Source organism: Sebastes fasciatus, chromosome 3 (assembly GCF_043250625.1).
Source record: "Sebastes fasciatus isolate fSebFas1 chromosome 3, fSebFas1.pri, whole genome shotgun sequence".
NCBI classification, from domain to species: Eukaryota; Metazoa; Chordata; class Actinopteri; order Perciformes; family Sebastidae; genus Sebastes; species Sebastes fasciatus.
Window position 1 is genome coordinate 11,642,792 of NC_133797.1, and position 22,984 is coordinate 11,665,775.

The window sequence follows — 22,984 nt, forward strand, 5'->3', positions numbered from 1 at the left end:
GCAATGCCAAAAAGGATTTGAATTATTAATTGGATAAATGAACAAAAACAACTGTTACAGATGTAGAGAAGAAAACCAAAGGCAAGTAGCAACAAGAGCTGTGCATGTGCAGAGGAATAAGAGACATCCACACTGTGATTCTGGGCCCAGGTGCTATTGATTTAGCAGGGTGACACACTCCAATCAGGGACCTTCAAGAGAGTGGACACCCACACACAAACGTCCACACAGCAGTGACTGTCACACCACAGACAAGTCATTTTGTCCATATGCTCTTAAATACGACAATTTCTGACCTCCCTTTGCCGATAACGAAACAGCAGAGTTTCTTTTCTGTCTTATTTTTGAGGCAAGAATGTTATATTATTATTATTATTATTATACATGGATGATGTAAAATTCATCATCATTAAAAAAGACATCATCCCCTGTGTTGCATTTGCATTTTACTCATTACAGAGAGAGTCTGTTTATTTATCCATTTATTAGGGCTGTCAAAGTTAACCAGATAATAACGTGTTAACGCCACTAATTTATTTAACGCATTAACGCAACTTGTTAGCTTTAGGTTGTAGGGGGCTCAGTTTGAGAGCTAGAGAGAAGATACTGGCAACTTATGAAACTAGAAAACGATATACATTGGTACCAACCATGTCATACTAACTTGTCATGAAGGAGGCTAAATAACGCTCCAAATTTACGGTACATTTTGGTGAGGAAAAACTGTCATGGCCACTTTCAAAGGGGTCCTTTGACCTCTGACCTCAAGATATGTGAATGTAAATGGGTTCTATGGGTACCCACGAGTCTCCCCTTTACAGACATGCCCACTTTATGATAATCACAAGCAGTTTGGGGCAAGTCATAGTCAAGTCAGCACACTGACACACTGACAGCTGTTGTTGCCTGTTGGGCTGCAGTTTGTCATGTTATGATTTGAGCATATTGTTTATGCTAAATGCAGTACCTGTGAGGGTTTCTGGACAATATTTGTCATTGTTTTGTGATGTTAATTGATTTCTAATAATAAATATATAAATACATTTGCATAAAGCAAGCATATTTGTCCACTCCCATGTTGATAAGAGTATCAAGTACTTGACAAATCTCCCATTAGGGTACATTTTGAACAGAGAAAAAATGTGTGATTAATTTGCGATTTAATTTTTTAAATCGATTGACAGCCCTATTTATCTTTCATCAGACAGTGAAGGCAGCACTGTATTTAGGTTATATACGTGCATGTGTGTGTGTGTGTGTGCGCAAGTATGTGACATGAAATCTCATTGTGAGCGACATGTCCTTTATCAGGATTCAATTTCCAGTCAAAAGGCGTACGGTTGTGCTTTCTGTGTGTTCATGACCTTCCATACTGATGGTGCAGCCTACTGTAGTACTGAGGGATAACTCTAATCAATGACAGATTGTATTGGTTTTGGATAAGGTCAGATATTCCTAAAATATGCGATCTACACTCACGCACACACACCAAGATAAACGTGTCGTGCATCTGCAGACCGGGCTCTCTCGTTTTTCAATTTTCACCAAGACAATCACAACATTTTTCCCCGAGACAATCACAACACGGCAGCAAAAGAAGTGGAAAGGTCAATGTTCTCCAAAAGGACGAGAGAGAAAAACACAACAGGATTAAGAGCAGAGAAACACGAGAGAGAGAGAGAGAGAGAGAGAGAGACACAGATCAGTTCGTCCCACTTCACCTATTTTCAAAGCCAGATGTGCCATCTCCCACCTTCCATTTGAGCATCCATCGAGTTAATGCAGCTCTTTATGGAGAGGGGAAATGAACGTGTGGAAACACAGACGGGGAAAGATGGAAACAAACAGCAGATTTCTGATGGGAATTTTCCGTGGAAACTGAAGCGTGACTCAGGACATGTAGGTGCACAAACCTACTCTCTATCATATGTGCACAACGTCAACCTAATAACACGCACTCTGACAAGTGTGCTGCATGCTTTGAAAGTGCACATACAGATACACACTGACCACCTCAATCCCCTCATGATGTTAGCTTTCATATCATATTCAGTCAAGTCCTGCTTCCAGCAACCTGCCTTCAAATGAGACACAAAGGACAGACATTTTCAAAACTGAGCAACTGACAAACGCTGAATGGATCGTATAAGTTATTTCTTACAGATAGAGGAAGACAGATGTGTGTAATCCAGTCACATGACTTGGACTGAGGACTTCAGTCTCATCAAAACTCAACAAGAGGCTACAGCCACGCTAGCGGCCCTGTGTACTTACGCACAGTGAGGCTTTTACCTAAACGCTAACATCAGCGGGCTAACATGCTCATAATGAAAACTTTAGCGGTGCTTGCTTAGTTTGGTTTAGTATTCACAAGAGTCACCATTTTATTCCATATGTCACTACAAGTCCACCTGGCATATCTTCCTTTAGACAACATCTTCAGGTACAAACTCCAGGAAAGATGTGCTTCAAAGCTCTGGAAAAAGCCAGTAAGTGTACCTTGAGTTTGTCTAATTTGTTGTGATGTGACTGGAGTAAACGGGAGAGATTCAGTAGGGATGCACCGATACCGGATCGGATATCAGGCCGATACTGACTCAAATAGGTGGATCGGGTATCGGTGACAATGGGGCCAATCTATTAAATCCATATACATTGTATGCTGGCCTTTTAACTCCTGTTTAAGTTATGTTGCTGTATTAAAAAGGTTTACACTTAAATTGTAATTGCTGATAATTTTGAAGATTTTTTACCAAGCTGCTGGTGAACCATTTATTATTTTAATAATAAATATCAATTCAGTTAATGTATATCTATGTATTTATTTGTTAGGAATGCAATGTTTAAGTCTAGCCAGACGTTGTTTTACACATAAAAGAATGATCCCAGTCACTTCCACACAGTGAGACATACAGATTATTAATTAAACACTGGTATCGGATTGGTATCGGCCGATACCCAAAGCCCAGGTATCACTATCGGGACTGAAAAAGGAGGTGGATGGGTGCAACAAACATAGGACTTTTAACCAGGAGACCGGTGTTTTGTTTTGTAAGTTACGTTTGTAACATGTTTTCTGTACTTATGGCTCTGTTCACACCTGGTATTAACATGCTTCCTCAGTGATTGGATCACAAGTGGACAGCTCTAAGTACAGGTGTGAACGCACTCAAGACGCATTGAGGACGCATTGAGATCGGGTCTTCCAGACCACATTCAGAGGTGGACCACGCCTTATCTTCGGTTTACATCAACCTCTCCTCCCTCCACACCCCTCCTCCTTCTTCTTGGCCCATAATGTTCACCCTCATCTGCAGTCTTGTAATTGTAATTATCAGAGCAGTTGATGTTAATGATGCAGAAAACGACCCAGATCGTTATTACACTGAGGGGTCAAAGGTCAAATAGGACGTCTGTATGCAAACTCGGCTGTGTCTGGGTGTAAAGTTGTGAGACTGCACGCTCTTCCACGCACACACACACACTTCTAATTTGCATGCAGCCTCACACACACAGGCAACTTGCACACACATCTACGCTGAGAAGATGATGGCTTGATGTCATCCTTTTCACTGTTGATTAAGTGTTTGACTAATGAGATAACGAGACCCGGTGTGTCGTTAATGGACCGATTTTTCAGAGTGTGAGATTTTTCTCTGTGTGCAGAACTGCATTGCTTCCTTTTTCAAATAATTCCTACCATCAAAACTGATATGAAATATTTTTTTAGGGGGTAACATGAGCCTGAAAACCTGAGAACGTGCTTTAATTTGCAGTTTTGATCTTTCCAACAGAGAATAAAAAGTGGTGATCAGTCAGACCCTCTCATACATTGATTTTACAGCTCGTCTACTTTGCCGTTCCACGCAGTGAACTTATACATGCACAACCAATGCTTTATTTTACAGAGGCCTAATTGTCTAATTCTTTCCTCATTATGGGACAAATAGGAATGTCATTGAAAGAAAAGCTCCATTTGAACCCATGTAAATATTTATTAATTATTTTATTGGAAACTTTATTCTCTATTTATGTTGAATTAAATGCTTGCCTGTAGACACATTAAGTGACACATTGACAAAGTTTTGTTTTGTCCAACCAACAGTCCAAACTTCCAAAATTATTAAAACTAAATTAAAAATATTAAAATAATTCAAAAGAAAAAGCAGCAAATCTTCACATTTGAGAAGCTGGAACCATGACATGTTTTAACCATGTTTTTGCATGAAAAATGACTAAACAATTATCAAAATGCAAATTACTTTTGTGTCAATTGACTAATTGATTAATGAACTAATATATTTAGCTGTATATAGCTTAATTTATAACATGAATACATCATTATATAAGCTGTTAATATGTTCTTTTATGCAAAATTCTTCTTTACTTTTATGCAAAAGTAACAAGTAACTAAAGTTGTCAAATAATTGTAGTGAAGTAAGAAGTACAATATTTCCCTATGAAATGTAGTGGAGTAGAAGTAGAAAGTAGCATGAAAAGAAAAGGCTCAAGTAAAGTACAAGTACCTCAAAATTGTACTTAAGTACAGTACTTGAGTAAATGTACTGAGTTACATTCCACCACTGGTGGATTCAGCAGAGCAAACACATCCTGCAGCAATACTGAAAGAGCGAGAAGAATCGTTTGAAGACAGTAAAGTTCAAAACACTTCTTAAACAATAAAAATAGGAGCGCAGGGCGCAGATGCTGGCTCAGATGAGAAACCTCGAGTATCAACCAACAAGAGAGAGACAGTCATTGAACTGAGGGAGGCAGTTTCACATCGTGTTAGCTACAGAAGTGCAGCCTCAATATTTACAAAATGAGACCAAGCCGGAGCAGAGATCTCCATTTCCATATTAACTCTTCAGTCTCTGCTGCTTTCCTAAACCTCTGCTGAATGAACATCGATTATCTAAAAGAGTAAAACCATGAAAAGAACAGAGACTTTCCAGATACACACTCCAGTGTCTCTACTTATAATTAAAGAAATCCTTTGCTAATTTATTATTTAGTAAAACCATATACTGTCTATTCCTGAATGGAAAAACTCTCGCTCGCTCTACAAATGGAAACCATCTACTTCTCCAAATCCCTTTAATATCCTTTTTGTTTCCAAGTTTGAAATAATTACATTGACTTATGCTAAGCTCTTCATCAACCCCAAGGGCTTGATCTCTCCAAGTCGAAGGCACGAACCTACACACACACATGCACACACACACACTCTCTCATGGTGCTGTGTGTCAATAAACTTAACCCAATTATTTATCTCTTTAAGAATTCGTGCAGATAAGAGAAGAGGTGTGTGAGAGCGGGGAGGCTGGGCTACGTCCTGCAGCACCAACTCTCAGGTCTGACACCGTCACCTTGAGGTGACGTCATCGTTACAATGTTTCACAGGGAAAACACACAAACAAATAAAAAAAAAAAAAAGCAAAAACAACAAGCTTCTGAGGGACTCAACTGTGACGCAAACAGTAAGACTGCGAGGAAAAAGCAGCGTTTATCTGCACAGGAGAACAGATACGGTTATCATCAAAGCGTTTATTAACTGGTAAAACTTTTCCTGATGTGAAAATACCTAAACTGTCAAATCCAGTCAAAGACACGAGTCAGCGACATCCTGAAGACGTACAGGAAGCATTTAGATGTGACACATATGCCCCAGACTGAAGTCATCTGCTGACAAACTGACTCGCTCTACAATGTTTATATGCTAAACAGAGACCTTATGAAAAGCTGAGGTAATGTGTTTTATCATTTTAATAACATATAAGATGTCATGTCGATCATGGACGAAGGACAGGTTGTTATTGTGGTAGAGAGGAGGTGCTCCTCAGGTAGGCATTATTAAGAAAGAAGAAGAAAGTAATCAGATTTTCTTGAAGTGATTGCTGAAAGCATCCTTGTTAACCCTCCATGGAACAATGCTCTTCCAATAAAATCAAACTGTGGAAAATCACCCACCCACAATCCTTCATGCTGCCGCTATGAGCCAACACTAGCCTATAAAAAACAACCTCTTGATTTACACTTCTACGGATCACAAATGTTCAGTGTCAATTTGTCCAATACTTTGATTTATGACCAAAGAGAGTGCTACAGGAACGAGTCATAAAACCCGGAAATGAGATGGCATTTTAGCACTTCCGGTTCCCTTGACAAGAAGTCAATGGGTTTTTTTGAATGGGTTTTTTAGTTAGATGCCTGAAATGAGGTCTGTGGTTAACACAAGCTGGAGAGATTTTAACGTTTTGTTCTACGACATAAAATACGGCAATAAATACCCTCTCTGTGAATTTTGAAAAAGGCGATGGCTAAATGAAACTACTAAACGTCATCACGCCGACTCGTCCGCCTTTACAGCCTCGTTGTGTATACTCACGTTCATGGTCTAGTTTGTTTAGGGTTGCAGTATAGGTCATAAAGTCCTCCTTCTGTAATGGAGGATGGGACATGGGCCAAAAATGTCAAAGTACACGTCAAATACATTTTTCCCAAAGATGTTTTCTGTCATTTGAGGTAGTTCTCATCACACTGATGTATGTTCAAGTGTTCATTTTTTCTGATAAGTTTGGTTGTAATTAGTTATTTGATGCTATAAAAAGGGGGTGATGATCATGATTGGCAGCTGTGAGTCTCTCTCGCTGACAAGCTGCGGCCGTGCTCGGCTCGCGATCGGTTTGGGCGGGTGACCTCGATACCGCGGCTTCACCGCCCAGTCAAATTACAGCAAAATCTCAAGGATGGCAGCTCCTGTATCCGGGATATTTTGGCTTCACTTCTGTACAGTGGGAGGAAGTGGAGACGCGTCGTCCCTCTTTATATACAGTCTGTGGTTTACTCTTAAAGGCAGGGTTGGTAAAGATTTTAGAACCATTTTTTGTTATATTAGTTGAAATTCTCTTTACATCCCAACAGCAATCAATAAATCAAATGCTCTGACAAAAAAAGAAGAAGATGCGGTATCTGTCGCAGGACTGTAATAAGCCTACCTACCTGTCTACCTGCCTGCCTGTGAGGACTCATTGCGAGTCACCGAGTCTTCCACAAGCTGCTAGCTTGAAAGCTGTGAGTACTAACAATAGCCATGTTCGCCGTTCACGTTCATTATGATACGTTTATGTTCATAATGATAATTTTGGGGGAGTGGCTTCGGAGGGAGGTCTGAAGGGACGGACTGTCAGTGTTGCCGACTTGCTGACTTTCGCTAGATTTGGGGACTTTTGCAGCTGGTGCTGCCAGCTACTTTCATTGGAAAAGAGTTAGCAGCACTGGGCTGGGTTTTTCAGTTGGATCATTTATAAAAATCTAGCGTACTCTTGCTAGTCTCTTAACATTACTGACCCTACCTTTAAACTGAAGCTTCAACTTCATTTAGCTCATCCTTTTTACCTGCCATTTCAACTCATTTCAGTATTTGTATTTTCACTCTCAGATGGTGTTTGTATCAATATTGAAAATATCGGAACCAATACCATAGCTGTTACGTTGTCAACATTTAACCAAAAATCAACTGGTGTGAAAAATCACCTTTCAAACAACAAAATGAGCCTCGCACAACATCGGCAGCATCAGTGTATAGCATTAGTGTTTTTGTGTGGCTTTTTCTTTGATGCTGGTTAGCTCTGCATCAGTCAGGCTGCAGAGAAATCAAGTTCATTAATATCTATCGCCTTGTCATGACCATCGGCGGCTTCAGGAAATTAGTTCAGCCATTGGAGGATGATAAAGAAGTTGTCATAATTTGACACCGGCTCATTGATCAGAGATGAATGTGGTCATCTGACATCAGCCTCGGGGGCTCAGACACCTGCCCTCTGCTTCTCCACTGATAAGACCGAGCCACTGATGCTTTTGAATGTGTGTGTGTGTGCGGTCAGTAGATGAGTGTAAAGCCATATGATAGGTGCCATATTGATGTATTGAATGAAGCCGCCCATCTCCATCTCACATCTCGGGCCTATTACCTGGCTGTAGACGGAGATAAGAGTGTCACAGCTAAAGAAGGGAAGTGAGTTGGTACGACAGGCTGCAGAAGTCAAGTTCAGACCTGACGGCAGCAGCTCTGACTGAGTCAGTGGTTATAAGCGCCCTTATTCTACATTACTAAGTCTTAATAAAGAGTGAAAGGCGTCTACCTGAAAATGAGACGGTTGACTTTGAACTGGGTCTCTATCACGCCTGTCGTCCTCAGTCGAACTCGCAGAACGTCTGTCTCCGTGGGCACGTAATCTGGGGACGTGATGCGGGTCAGGTTCTCAAAGAAACTACCAAGAGAAGAGAGAGAAAGGTGAAGGACAGAGGAGAAACGAGGGGGAAAAGAAAGAGAGAGAGGAAGGAATATGTAATAACCTGCTGACAAACTTGAGATCAAAAGAAAAGCAGGTATCAGTTGCGAATGTGTAGACTCGTACATTCTGTGTGTGTGTGTGTGTGTGTGTGTGTGTGTGTGTGTGTGTGTGTGTGTTGTGGCCATCAGCTGCCAGGTGGCGGGTAGAGTGTGCAGTGATAAGGCTGGAGCCCCAGGGGGCGCAGCGGCTCATCAGGATGAATATTCACACTGTGGTTTACCATAATAACACACTGAGGCTAAGCTTTCAAACACAGATTAGCTATTAACACGGCTAGTGTAATCAACTGTATAATGTGTGTGCGCTCAGCGAGATGTGATCTTTTTGCAAACACACACACACACACACACACACACACACACACACACACATACACATAGAGACAGTGACGTCTCCACCTACCTGAACTGACTGTGACATTCTCAACTAGTCATCCTGAATCAGTTTCTTGGACAGCGACACACATCCTGCTGCTTAAAAAACACAGTGCCTGCCGGACGCTGCACAGTGCGAGTGTCTGTTTGGTACTTCTGTCTTTGTGAGGACCGTTATGAGTTTCAGAGAAAGGGGGAATTTTTCATTCGAGTACATTTTGACCAGTCCTCTAATCTTTAGTGAAAAAAAAGCTCTAACAGCCCACTGTACACTACCTGCTCAGCACCACCAACAGCAGACAGACACTCTTAGCGGCTAGCTGGTGAACATAGAGGAGCATTTAGCAGCTAAAGAGACAGATATTTCCCTCAGGAGCTAGTGGAGACCAAAAACTGAGCTAAAAGAGAGGACATTGGACTTACAGGTGGACAGAAACACGACTCCAAACCGCTGGATGTGTGTGTCAGTTGTCTCAAATTGGCTAAAAAAATCAGAACCTAGCTTTTTTAAATGCGTGATTGGGAGCATTTCTATTGCCTCCGCATGGCTAATCTGTACAAAAACTGAAGAGTAAAAATGACCCATTACGGGATTATATGCCAGGGTCAAATATGACCCCTTGTAGTTTAAAGGTGCCAAATATGAGATAGGGAGAATTTCTATTGCCTCCGCACGGCTCTCAACATGGCGACGGCTGAGCCGACAGCTTGCAACTAACAGTGCAAACAGCACTCGATGTGAAAACAACGGCAACAGTGTTCACAGAGCTAACCTGGGGGGGGGGGTAACCAAAGGGTGGGTGCTACCCTTCTGCAACCGCAGCGCCAGTCGGGACGGCGTTATCAGCTGTAACCGCCGTATGAGCGCAGTGCAGAGTGGTGGCCGTGAGCTGGCCAGTGGGGCACGCTCACATGCACTAACACAGGGATTCTCAACCAGGGGTCCGTGAATGAGTTCCAGGGGGTCCCCAGAAAAATGGGAAAAAGTTTATTTTCACTATTTAATTCACCGTAGAAATGAGCCCAGTCCAAAGAATGACTATTCTGATCATATGTTTCAATTCCGGCACGTTTATCTCCTCAACTGTTGGTAATGATATAATTCTGGTCTTAATCATATCTAACAACCAAAATATTTTCAGATAGAAGTCCCTGAAGCGAAATCTTATCAAATGGGGGTCCGTGACCTAATGTGCATCAATTTAGGGGTCCTTGACAAGAATAAGGTTGAGAACCACTGCACGAACATGCACTAAAATGCACGTGTGGCCGGCCCGGCTATGTCAACAAAGCACAGAGAAGTCCAGATTACAACACACACAGAGGGAGAGTGACTTCATTCTCTGCTCAGGTAGACATTACTCCTCTATTTCTTTACGTAGCAAATAGTTGTTTGCTACTATATTAATGCTCTGGATATCATATGAAGCACCTTTAAGGTTCGAGTTTAGTTTAAAGGAGAATTCCAGTTCATTACAACGTCAATCATATTTTTCTACTTTTGCCTATTATTTCTAATTAGTTATGATAGAATTCAACTCAAAGTAAGTACTCAGATCTTTGAAGACGAGAATATCACAACAAAAAGGGCTTGATGGGCCAAGAAGCATGAGTAATCAGACGATTGAGACTGCACTAAGTAAGGTAAGTAAAATAATGTACCTTGATTTTCCAAACTTAGATATAAATTTGAACAACGTGAGGGTTTGTTTGATACAGTCTCATTATTACTGATACGAATTAACTAACTAATATAACAATATAAGACTTGAGTTGTATTAAACTTGAATTTTCCTTTAAGGTTAAGGTAAGGGTCTGGAAAATACATTATGTCAATAAGGGTCCTCTCAAGTATAGAAGTATGACCATGTGTGTGTGTGTGTGTGTGTGTGTGTGTGTGTGTATGTGCGCCTGAGGAGAGCGGAGGGTGATGGTGATGTACGGTGGCTCTCAGTGGGAACAAGGGAGCCTGTCGGTGTAGATAACCCCAGAGCGGAGGCCTCTCGCTGGGGTGGAGGATGAGAACAGACGGCCTCCTGGTGGGTCCCAGCTCTGTTTTACTTCTGCATCACACACGCCATCCCCTCTAAACTCGTTCCTTATTATTTTCATCTTCATCCTCACTTCTTCACTTTCATTATTGTGCCTGCACATGTTTTACTTTTTCATAAATATGCATATTTGTAAACATTCTCTGTAATCATATTATCTACACCTCCAAGTTTGAGCATTTTTGTTGTGTCGCATTGCTTTGCTCTTATATGCACACATCCAAAACCGATACAAAACAAACTCATGCATGTATTTTAGAGATGATATATGGATGTATATAACAGCCATGGAGGTACATGTAATTACACTTTACTTGGGTTTGTCTCCCTCCTCTTTCCTTGCCACTCCCCAGACTCTGATTCCCAGTGACAGCGAGCACACGGCCGAGCATTGGATGCCAAGTCCAGCTAATTAGACCCCTGCATCTCCTCAGCACAGCGTGTGTGTGAGTACTCACTACAGCGCCGAGTCATTGAGCTCGTACTCGTATCCCCGGGATGCCGCCGCCCTAACCCCCTGGTCGGCCAACAGACAGGACAGGGCGTGGCTTAGGAAAGGAAACAGCACTTGGTCTTCGTCAAAACACCGCCCACACGACAGGACAGAATGTGCGTGGACCTGCAAGAAGAGACGGAGACATATATGTATGATACATGGATGGATGGACGGCTGGTCAGGGAGGAGAGCAGGCCAGATGGAAAAAAAGTCTTAACGACAGAAACATTTAAGAGTCTGTCTCTGCTCTGTAGACTTGGTAATCAGTAGAGATGCACAAATGAATGGATATGCACGTAAACACGTGAAAACGCGCACACGCACACAAACATACACGCCCTGGTGATATTTAATAGAGGAAATACGTTGGTCATCATCTGATGATGTGCTGAGTGGGTGGTTAGCGTGTAAGTTCTGATAACTTTGATAATAAAGTTCAAATCAAATTGAACCTCACAATCAAACCACCCACACAGTCTAGCTTTCTGCTCTCTCTCATGCAAACAAACTGTTACTGTATGTGTGTGTGTGTGTGTGTGTGTGTGTGTGTGTGTGTGTGTGTGTGTGTGTGTGCCAGATGCAGCAGCTGTGGCTGCAGTGCTGAGATGCTGCTCTCTAGTGGAGATCTGGGCGCAGTGCAGGACAAAATCAGGATAAATTTGAACGGAAGAGGAGCAGGATGAGAAAGAGAAAATGCCAGACATTCAGACAGACACTGACATGGAGACATGCAGACAGCCTACCTTGTTCCTGCTGTTAGCCAGGTTGATCCGGAGGACGCCCATGCCGTGGAGGACAAACTTCATGGATGTCAGGAGGTTGTCCAGCACTGCAGGCTGCCAAAGATCAAGATCATAGGTTATATGTAATGTTCATGTAATATCGATGGCAATGGGGAAAAAACAAACAAAAATTCAGCACGAACAAGGAGGACTTTTCAAAAGAGTACCTAACTAACACACAAGAATAGTTCCACATTTTTAGAAATACGCTTTTTCACTTTTTTGCCGAGTGAAATGAGAAGATTGATACCATTCTCCAGTGTTTTTGTACGTTAAATACTAAGCTACAGCCAGCAGACAGTTAGCTTAGCTTAGCTTAGCGTAAAGACCAGAAACGGGGGTAACAGCTACCCTGGCTCTGTCCAAAGGTAACAAAACCTGCCTCCCAGCACCTCTAAAGGCCATGACACACCAAGCCGACGGTCTGCCATCAGACAGTTTGGGGCCATCGGTGAGCGTCTGTCTGCCTAGTTTTTGCGGTATGTCCCGCACCATCGGCTCTAGTCTGCCCGTGTTGGATTTTTTTCGGCCAATTCAGCATGTTGAATCGGCAGCAGAGCTCGTCGGTGAGAGAAATACCTCTGATTGGCTGTTCAGCTTAAACGAATCAGTGCACTAGAAGAGAAACGGAAGTGAGGAAAGCAAGCCAACGAGTAAAATCAAGAGGAAAAACACAGAAGGCTCTTCTCATTTTTCATCTCATCTGATCATTCCAGTACACGGATGTCTGGAATGAGGCTGAGTGGTGAGTGAGACTGGTGTGAAAATGGTCGGCAAAGGCTATATTTCATGTACGTATCATAACAACGGCTTGTATATCATAATACAGACGGTAGTCTGTATTCGTCATTCAAAAAGGGAAACCGGAATGCCGAGGACGACTACCGTCTGTATTCGTCACTGCTGGTAGGGAGAGTTATTTCCTCACACGCAGGCGCACAACGTACGTGGTAGTGGGCTGTTGGTTGTAGCCTCTGCGTTGTGTTCGAGTGCAACTTTTTGGCCAAAACAAAGGCGACGTGAGGCGACTCCGCTGGTAAACCTTCGTCACCGCTAGTGTTCTCATGTCAGCTTACCGGCTCGGATTACAACACACACAGAGGGAGAGCGACTTCATTCTCTGCTCAGGTAGACATTACTCCTCTATATCTGTACATAGACAATAGTTGTTTGCTGCTATATTAATGCTTTGGATATCGTATAGATATCTATATATACTTTTATGGGTGTTGTAATGTGGACATTAATTGAATTAAGTGAATTTTAAAAAAAAGGAAAAAAATATTTTTAATTATCGAATTTACACTGGCTGGCCTTGAACACACCACCAATACTGAGTTCTAATTACTTGTACACTCCTTTCTGACGCACCTCAAATTGTGCATATATATATATAAATATAGATGTATATGTGAGGCATAGTGTGTTTACGTCTATCACACCCCGTGGATCAGCTATCAAGTCCTATTGAGAGCGTAGGAGAGTGAAAGCGCCGTATAACTCACATACTGTAAATTAAACTCATAACTCTGTTTTAGTGCTTGGAAACCTCGAGACTTTAGTGACTAAACTGAGGTGGGATGTGTGTGTGTGTGTGTTATACTCTCCGTCACTCTCCTGCCAGCTAAAGATAAGCTTCACATTCCATCACGATTCTATCACGGTCTGGTCGCTCTTCTCTCTGTGTGTGTTTCCGTGTCCAGATTGAGATGTGTTGCTCTCCAAGTGAAATGTGCGAGGTGAGATAATTCAGTGAGGTGACAGGTCTTCATCTTACGAGGAGAGCCGGTCTGAGGGCTGCTGACACCACGGCATTAGGGACAAATTACTCTCTTTCAGGAGAACCTTGGCTGACAGCGCTGCATTGATTTGTGTCAGAAATAAGCTCCTTTGTGCATTTGTCTCCCTCTGCCTCAACATCACTATCATCTGCTCAGATATGCAATGCAACACTCGATTTGTTACATCACAATAGCAAATTATTCTTGTAGTCTTATGAACAATACTGGATTTTTCTGGTGAAGTTTCTGTTTTACAACCATAAACATCACTAAAACCAGGCAGTTGGCAGTCTTGAGGTTTAACAAGTACATCTGTGACCCAACAAATCCTAAACTCACCTGAAAAAACGCTACAAGAAGTGTATGTGAAGTGGCTCTGCTCTGGTAGTTAGGTCACTTAGTGAACAATGGAGGAAGACTAAAGAGAGGCTTTCAAGTATGTAAAGTGCCAGTGCATGAGTAGAAGTAATGGTGCCTTCAAATGGGGTCGTGTTCACCGTGTTCCCGAGAGGAGTCAATATGACCGCCCCCCTCTTGTGGTATTCACGACAGAGTTCATGACTTGTGGCGTGTTTGGCGGCCATGGAAGTTAATTTCTTGGTGCATAATAAGTTAATATATTGTAATTTTAGTTGTATATTGTTTTTGTTCGTAATTTTATAATATGTCTGAGGAAGATGTTGATGTTGCCTCATCTTTTTCTTCTGTCATTTATGCCTTTGCATTTCCTACATTATGTTACCCACGTGCTAGCTTGCTTCTAGACACCGACAGTAACATTAATACTGCCGTTGCTTAGCAGCGGTGTTCTCATGAACCACTTGAACGGCAAGCATATCGTGTACACGACTTCCCGTGTCGTAAACACGAGCTCACGAGTTTCACTTGAAGGCACCATAAGACACTGTGGAACAAGACGAAGACTCTACACCCGTGATAGCCGCTCTAGGCGCAACAGTGCGTGCATGCTAACATGCTCACAATGAAAGTGCTAACATGCTGATGTTAGGCAGCTGTAATGCACATCATGTTCACCTTCAAATTTTAGCGGGTTAGCATAACATTAACACACAACATAACATTTGCTAATTAGCACGAAAGATGAAGTACAGCTGGGGCGGCTGTGGCTCAGAGGGTAGAGCAGGTTGTCCACCAATCGGAAGGTCGGTGTTTCGATCCCCGGCTGCTCCGGGTCACATGTCGATGTGTCCCTGAGCAAGACACTTAACCCCAAATTGCTCCCGAAGGCATAGCCATCGGTTGGAAGACTAGAAAAGCGCTTTATAAATGCAAGTCCATTTACCATTTACAGCTGAGGCTGACGGGAATGCCTTTACATTTGCAAGTATTTGGTTATGAACTAAAGTATTAGACAATAATCATTTTGACCTGATGATGGCGCTAGAGGAAAAGTCAGGGGATCACCAAAGTTATTACCATTCATCCTCTTTGGTCCACTGACATTCCTGCCATCCCTATGGCCACGCTACTAGCGTAGCTAAAAAGTACAACAACACATAAATAAAGTCAAAGTTAGTTCTTCTATTGAAAACTTCTAAAAAATCTAGCAAGAAAGTCACCAAGTCAACAACACTGACAGTCCGTCCCTTCAGGCCTCCCTCCAAAGCCACATCACCAAAATCATCATTAGGAACATGGCTATTGTTAGTGCTCACAGCGGTCAAACTAGCGGCTTGTGGAAGATTCTGGTGATGCGCAATGAGTGTAGCACAGGTAGGAAGGTAAACAGGCAGGCAGACCATTCAGTCATTACATTCAGGCCTTTTTTTGTCAGAGCCATTGCTGTCGGGATGTAATGACAATTTCAACAAGTATATCAAAAAATGGTTTTGAGGACACTACCAATTCTAGCTGTAGTTGAAACAAAATCTGAACCTACCAGCTCACTTTTGACATTTCTACACTATATAAAGTATAAGGTGTTCGTTGGTGATGGAAAAGTCCCATTGACTTTTTGTTGAGGGAACCAGGGCGATGCTAACTTCCTGTGGCCGACAAAAATATGTCATCCCTGGAGCACTCTATTCCGTATTGGGCACCTTTAAAGTCAATATGATGGGAAAGTATTAGACAACCCCAAAATGTATCCTTGAGTTGAATCAACAATTATTTTGTGTTTTAAAAACTCTGCAAAATTGGAGCTTTGCAAGCAACACAAAGAGCATTTATTGGTTTTATTTCATTGATTTCTATCCCACAGGTGTTGTTGCTAATCTGTCCACACCCTGGATTTACAACAAATTGAATTACTGCTCCTCTCATGTCACTGATCCAGTTGTTGTACCCTCATCTCTCCCTTCAGTTGGTTCATTCTTCTTCCTTCCTTCCCTCCCTCCCTCCACCTTTGTCCTCCTTTTCAATTGTTTCCAAGTTCCTCCCTCTCTGACTCAAGGCTCACTTTAGTTTTGTGTTGACAGTAAAGGTGGGAGACATAGAGGAAGGAGGGGGACCATGGCAAAACCCCCTTCAACATCAGACACTTTGTATCTGTAAAACAAGTCTATGTAGCCGTTTCTCCAAGGGACAAACAGTATGAGCAGGAAACTGACCAATCAGCTTGTACCGGCTGTTGCAACTTAACACACTTTCTGCCGGATGACCACGTTATCACTCCAAATAGATAAACACTGTGCCATTCTTTCATTTTAACTGACCAATGCACACACAGATACACACATAGAGCCCGGGGCCACAGGTGTGTCGCTGTATGGTAATCTGAATCCACCACCAGCTATACGTAACCTCTCTGTAAAAGTATACGGTAAAAAGACACCACTGTGTGTGTGTATGTGTGTGTCATTGGTTTACAAGGATGTCCAACAGAGAGAAATCCCTCACACCTTTCTAACCTTTGTTTCCTGCTGGCTATTAATACTCCTACCACCATCACCACCACCACCACTCTTTGAAGTATTGTGGGAACTTAATGGTACACAGTGGAGATATTACAACTCCCATTACAACAGTGTAATCTCTAAATCCATCCACATACACTGAACTATTGTTCTTGTCCAGCTCGCTGTTTGGATCGGCTCCCCGAACACAGAAAACTAACAGCTTTTAGTGTTTGTCTTGTGTCGGAGCTATTGCTACAAAAACACAACGGCGAAGAATGCAGCTGAACTGACGGTGGCCTGATATTCAATCATTAACCACAAACTCTTCTGCTAACAATGCATTACTAAGAATGTGTGTCTGTGTTTGTAGGTTTTAAGCTCCATTGATTTCACAAACCAGAACCTCAAAGTTGTTCCAGGTGAGAAAGCTCCCGGATTCATTGCATTTTTCGAGAAACTTATCCTTGTTACAAACACCTGAATCAACAAAGAGATTCCAGGCTGAACAATACAAATTCAGTTCAGACATTTTATCCATTACATGTGTGCACACGCACACACACACACACACACACACACACACACACACACACACACACACACACACACACACACGCACACACACACACACACACACACACACACACAGACACACGCACACACACACACACACACACACACAAAGCCTCACTTTTGTTGACACAAAGTTATGTGATTGGAAGAGAATGAAGGGAAAAATTCAGCCCATCCAGAGTAAACACAACACCACGGCCTCGGGCTGCAAATAAAGGAGGGATGAGACAAAGAGGAGCCCTCTTCCTCCCATTACTGTCCTGTCCTGTCCTGGTCTTAATGCAATACAAACCTGGCTGGCAGGGCAACAAAAACACCAGACAGGGAAATAAAGAGATCGCTTTGCCTTCAGGGGAAATATGAGAGAACTGTCTGACACACAGACATAGAGATAGAAACAAAAACATGTGGAACAATATGCACACAGGCCTGATAAAGAACGATGAGCTCATATATGTGAGTGAGTGTGTGTGCGTGTGTGTGCAGGGGAGGGTGTGTCTGTGTTTGCTGTGGGAGGTTGGGATGGTCAGGATAGGGAAGGGCAGGTTTGTGGGTTAGTTTCATTTTTCCAAAAAACAAGGGCGTCACCTGAGAACAAAGGCAAAACCCAACTGACAGCATGGGCAACAAAAGAGATTTGACTACCGGCCTTAAACACGTGTGCATGCTTGCAAATGTAAAATATCCTTGTTTACCGAGTAGAAAAACTTTACCTAAATAAAATAGGGGATGGGAATCACGGAGCATTCTGGTGCCCGCCACCATTTTTGGAGGGTAGCATACGGAGCTACGGTAGCCGGAGCCGGTAGCCGGAGCCGGCTCTCAATCACTCGCAAACTCCGACCAAACGGTCAAACTAGGCAGTGCTGATCAAATTTTAATCAATATTATGTTACTGTAATGCCTATTTCTCTCCTCAAATGTTTTCAGAATCATCTTGTAGTGTACTGTTTAGCTGTAAAATGAGAAGTTTGTGACCCAGCAGCCATGTTGAGATCTCTTCAGGGAATATCAAGCACCGGTCACATGACCGTAGCATAGCCAATAGGAACTCTCTGAAATGACCTGTGATTGGTCAAAGTCTCCCGTCACGGGCTAGATTTTTTAAAGCCTGAAAACAGAGCCATGAGGAGGTGCAGAAGTCTAGTTTTCTCTCAGAACACTTGGATTACAATATGCTGAAAGGTTATCATGGCATTTTAGCACGATGATGCCAAAAATATTCCGCTTACTGCCACTTTAATGATATCTATCCTGACGAATTAGGAAGACCTTGACAGTTTGCCACTATGATTGTGATTATGAATTAGACCAGACATTTGATAGTTTTTGATACACATTTCATTTTGTACCAAAAAAAGTGTTGAGGTTTGATATCGAGCCATCCTCAAACTGATAAAAACATACTGTAAATGGACCTGTTCAGGGGTTATCTTTCTTTCTCCGGCACAGTCCAATAAAAGAAAGCATGATGCTTGTGTTGACAGGACTGAACTGCAGACAAGGTGACTGTTATGAGATATGAGAGGCGGAGGAGGGAGAGGGGAGTACAGAGAGGGAGCTGGAGGAGTCTTTAATATCTAGGAATGCATTCAAACGTCCCAGCTGCCTGTACAAACAACTGGGACCTTCAGATGTCATACGAGTGTGTGAGTGCATCATCCTGACCAACGAGCAACTGCTAAAGTTTTGACAAAGTATGACAGTGTTTTGGACATAAGAGGATCACACGCACAAACGCCAACAATCTGTCCAAATCTAGGTCTTTTGTAAAGCCATTTTTGCTTCAGCGTAGCTTCACTTTGGAGCCTGATTTCAGTTTTTAGTCTGTTTCACAACAGGAGTATGAATTTCTGTTTAGGTGAGTTCAAGCTCCGCCATCTTCCTTTATAAAGTTTTGCCCCGTCAGTCTATTCCAGTGACGCAGCGGTTATTAAAGAGCAGGTATCTGTAGCACGATGAAGACCTTATCTGTCATCACATACTCATTATGTATACATTCATGACAGGAAGGAGGAGGCAGTCAGAGAAAAAGAGGAAAAGTAGTAAAGGGGAAAGGGAAGAGAGAGTAAAAATATGGTAAGAGGTTAAAGGAGGGGGATGTGGAGGAAGATAAGCCTTCAATAAAAACAAGCTGATGGGGTAAAGCTGATGTGTGTGTGTGTGTGTTGAACCGTTTCCATTCTCCCCACCCCATCCCAACCCGTAGTACAACGGAGGAATTTGGCTTCCAGTTGCTCACACACACACAGAAGGAAGAGCAGATGCGAGCCAAACCACTGCATACCAACTTGGATCTGACCCTGTGTTTCGTGAGAAATCTCAGTCCCCCCACAGGAACTCAGCATCGCCCCGATTTCCATCTCATCTCCTGTTCATCTCCATCACTGCCTCGACATCTTTCAACTATAAAGTCACTCTCACTTACAATGCGTCGCCTGTGTCTGCAGCAGAAACTGACCTCTTGACCTCCCCTATTGGAGTCAGGTTACTTGAAACTAAACTATGATTATAATAACCTAAACAAATGACATATTGATCAGTTTAAAGGTGCTATTGATAACATTCAGCCACTAGATGTCTAATTGTGCCTCCCCCGTTCCATTGTATTCACTTCACCACAAGTTGTTGCCAGACACGTACCGTCAATCTCCATTTATCCGTTTTTTTCTACGCTAACTGACAACCCGGAGATACCACGTGATACCATCACTGTTATACTATTGGCTCACAAGCCTTGTTGGAAGTTGGAACCAAACATCAGATATCTTCCACAGAGATAAACAAAACATTCATTTTGGACCATCCAATGATTAATTCACAGTCATAATATATATATGTTTTTATCTACATACAAATGTTATCAATATAACCTTTAAGTAATTTGTCAGTTTTTACACTGATACTGTTTGAGACAAATGTGATTGTTATCCAGCTCTCTTCTTCTGGAATCACTACACCAAGCCCACTGTATGCTAATAGACTATCTGATAAAGGCAGTGTATGTGTGTGTGTGTGTGTGTGTGTATGTGTGTGTGTGTGTGTGTGTGTGTGTGTTTCCAACCTTGAAGCTGGTGAGTTCTTGCTTGGTGAATCCATGACTGTGGATGATCTTCATCTGTTTGACCAAAGTGCTTTTACCGCTCTCCGCTGCACCTGGAGGAGGTTGTTAATGGTTAAACTGGTTAAAAGTAGGAGAGATAAAGTGCAATAAACTTGCATCTATTCATGTGGTCCGGTTTGATCATTGAATCTGCAATGGTTTCAATTAAACAGTGGATTTGTGAGTCTGTCACAACTAGGGCTGGGCGATATGGAGAAAAATCTCATATTTTTGAACAAATACCTCGATATCGATATTGCGACGATATTGGAGGGTTGACCAATGGTGCTTTCACAACATATTTAGCCTACACAATGAGATTATAAGTGTAAAAGGCAAATGATACAACAGCTAGACGGTCTGGTAAGTTCAGAAAATTACATAGTTTATCGTCATGTATCCTTTAAAACCAGGAAAAGACAACACTTCATCATGATATTACGATATCAAAAATCTAAGACGATATGTAGTCTCATATCACGATATCGATATTTATATATTGCCCAGCCCTTGTCACAACCAAAATTGATGGCAAAATGAGGAATTTCATCATGTCATGCACTGGTTAAATATCCAGTGTGGGATTCAATTTAATAATCTGAATCTGTAAAGTAACTTAAGTTATTAAATCAATGTAGTGGAGTAAAAAGTCTAATATGTCCCTCTGAGATGTAGTGGAGTAAAAAGTCTAATATCTCCCTCTGAGATGTAGTGGAGTAGAAGTAGAAAGTATCAGAACATGGAAATACTCAAGTAAAGTACAAGTACCTCAAAATTGTACTTAAGTACAGTACTTGAGTAAATGTACTTAGTGACTTTCCACCACTGAGTACATGTTATACTGTTGTGTTTCTCTAAGCATTCTTTACTGCTCCTGTTGGAATAAAATAATTGTTGATTAGTTAACTGCAAAGTAGTAATGTGTTTTTGATACCTTCACTTTTTTTTTGCATTAAATCATACCGGGATGTTTGCTGAAATTGATTGGATGTGGCACAGCCCTACCGAGAAAAAATTCCACCAGCCGCCACTGGATTCAGGTGCTATTCATAATCTATATTTGTAAGGTACATGTGCACACACTCAGGTACCAACCAGTCCCAGAGACACACACATATCCACACTGTAAACAATTGCTGTTAATTTACAGCAGGATTTCAACAGTATTAACCTGTTATTGCTAAAAGCAGTGCTTTACTGTTAATACAAAAGAAAACCTGTTAAATTACGCTCATAGGCCGTTTTTTAACTGAACTATAATGCATTCTTAAAAAACATCACTTTACTGCTGATCATTGTCTAAAGTATCATCAGCAACAGTTTCATGCAGTATTTTTTTAATTCTGGGACCTGATCTGCACATGTGAGGCTTGTACATTGTACATGATTGTAAAATCAGTGAATTAGCTCTGTTCTTCACTCACATGTTGTGGTTTGCATTCTGTGCTTGTAGCCAGCTAGAGACACACATTTTGGGAAAAGTGTGAACAAGTCTACTATAGCCTTTTTCCTAACAAGTGCCTTTAATTGTATTTAGTGTGACTATTCCTATGTCTGTAACCTGCTAAGTCTATTCATCTAGGCAAAAAACAATGTTTATTAATATTTATGTAAAAAATAAATAGTGCATTAAAACAAATCAGTATGAAAGGTGAAAAACAGCTATAGGATGTATCTTTAAACAGTCAATTAACTGTAAAATACTGTGAAATTAATAAAGTTCAAACTGTATTTTTCATTAACAATACAAAGCTGTAAATTTCAGCGACAGTATAATAATGTTAATTTTACAGTAACAAAAAGGCAACCCTGCTGCCAGCTCTTTACTGTTATTTTACTGGGACATTGTTAACAGTGCACCAGGTGAGGATGTGCAGGGGTCAGTCTCACCTAGTAGGAGGATTTTAACCACATTCATCTCCCGCTTGGCGTACTCGTACAGGTCTCTGTCTATCTTGGTGCTGTGTATCCTCGCCTTCTTCTCCTCCTCTGTAACTTCGGTACCGAGGCACAGTCCCATCCTGAGCACTCATCTCCTCTCACAGGAAAAACTAGAGCAAAGAGTCCAGACTGGGAATCAACCCGAGTTAGTTTCTCGGAGCTGCTGCTGCTGCATGCTCAACAAACTGCAGGCTTTTACTGTGTGAACTCTAGGAAGAAAGACAAAAGTTCAGGCCATCTCTCTCAGAAAACATCCTTCAAACTCGCAGGAGTTGTGGCTCAAATCTGATTTTTACGCATCGTCTCCAAGTCTTTTCCTGGTCAGTGGGTGGTAACTTTTCAGCGGACTGTTATGTCATTCTGCGGTTCAAAATGTGCCCTACCGCCTTGGCGAAGACCCCAGATAATCCTTAAAAAGTGCCTCCTCCCCCTGCAGCCTGCTGCAGCCTGCTGTGGGGCACAGATGGAAAAGTTTTGGACTTCCCTGGGAAGTGACGTGCCGGAGTCTAAACTGCTGATTGTGCAATTTCAAAAGTGGTGCAAAAGTAACTGAGTACATTTACTCAATTACTGTATGTGTGCTGGTAGTTACCAGTTACTTTGAGTATAAATACAAAACACAATACAATGCATTATCATATATTAAAGCTCCACCACAGGTGTGTTTT

General features: G+C 41.9%; 1 protein-coding gene across 1 annotated transcript in view; it reads right to left on the reverse strand.

Annotated features, from left to right (window-relative positions):
- gnav1 (guanine nucleotide binding protein (G protein) alpha v1) overlaps positions 1 to 22,634 on the reverse strand; it is a 32,619-nt gene extending 9,985 nt beyond the window's left edge. Inside the window, exons 1-5 of the mRNA XM_074628937.1 lie at positions 22,266 to 22,634; positions 20,337 to 20,428; positions 12,022 to 12,114; positions 11,241 to 11,401; positions 8,145 to 8,273 (exon numbers count right to left, since the gene is read on the reverse strand). Coding sequence (XP_074485038.1) covers positions 8,145 to 8,273; positions 11,241 to 11,401; positions 12,022 to 12,114; positions 20,337 to 20,428; positions 22,266 to 22,395 — 605 coding nt within the window. The 5' untranslated portion in view covers positions 22,396 to 22,634. The remainder of the gene's footprint in view (positions 1 to 8,144; positions 8,274 to 11,240; positions 11,402 to 12,021; positions 12,115 to 20,336; positions 20,429 to 22,265) is intronic.
- Between the last annotated feature and the right edge of the window lie 350 nt (positions 22,635 to 22,984).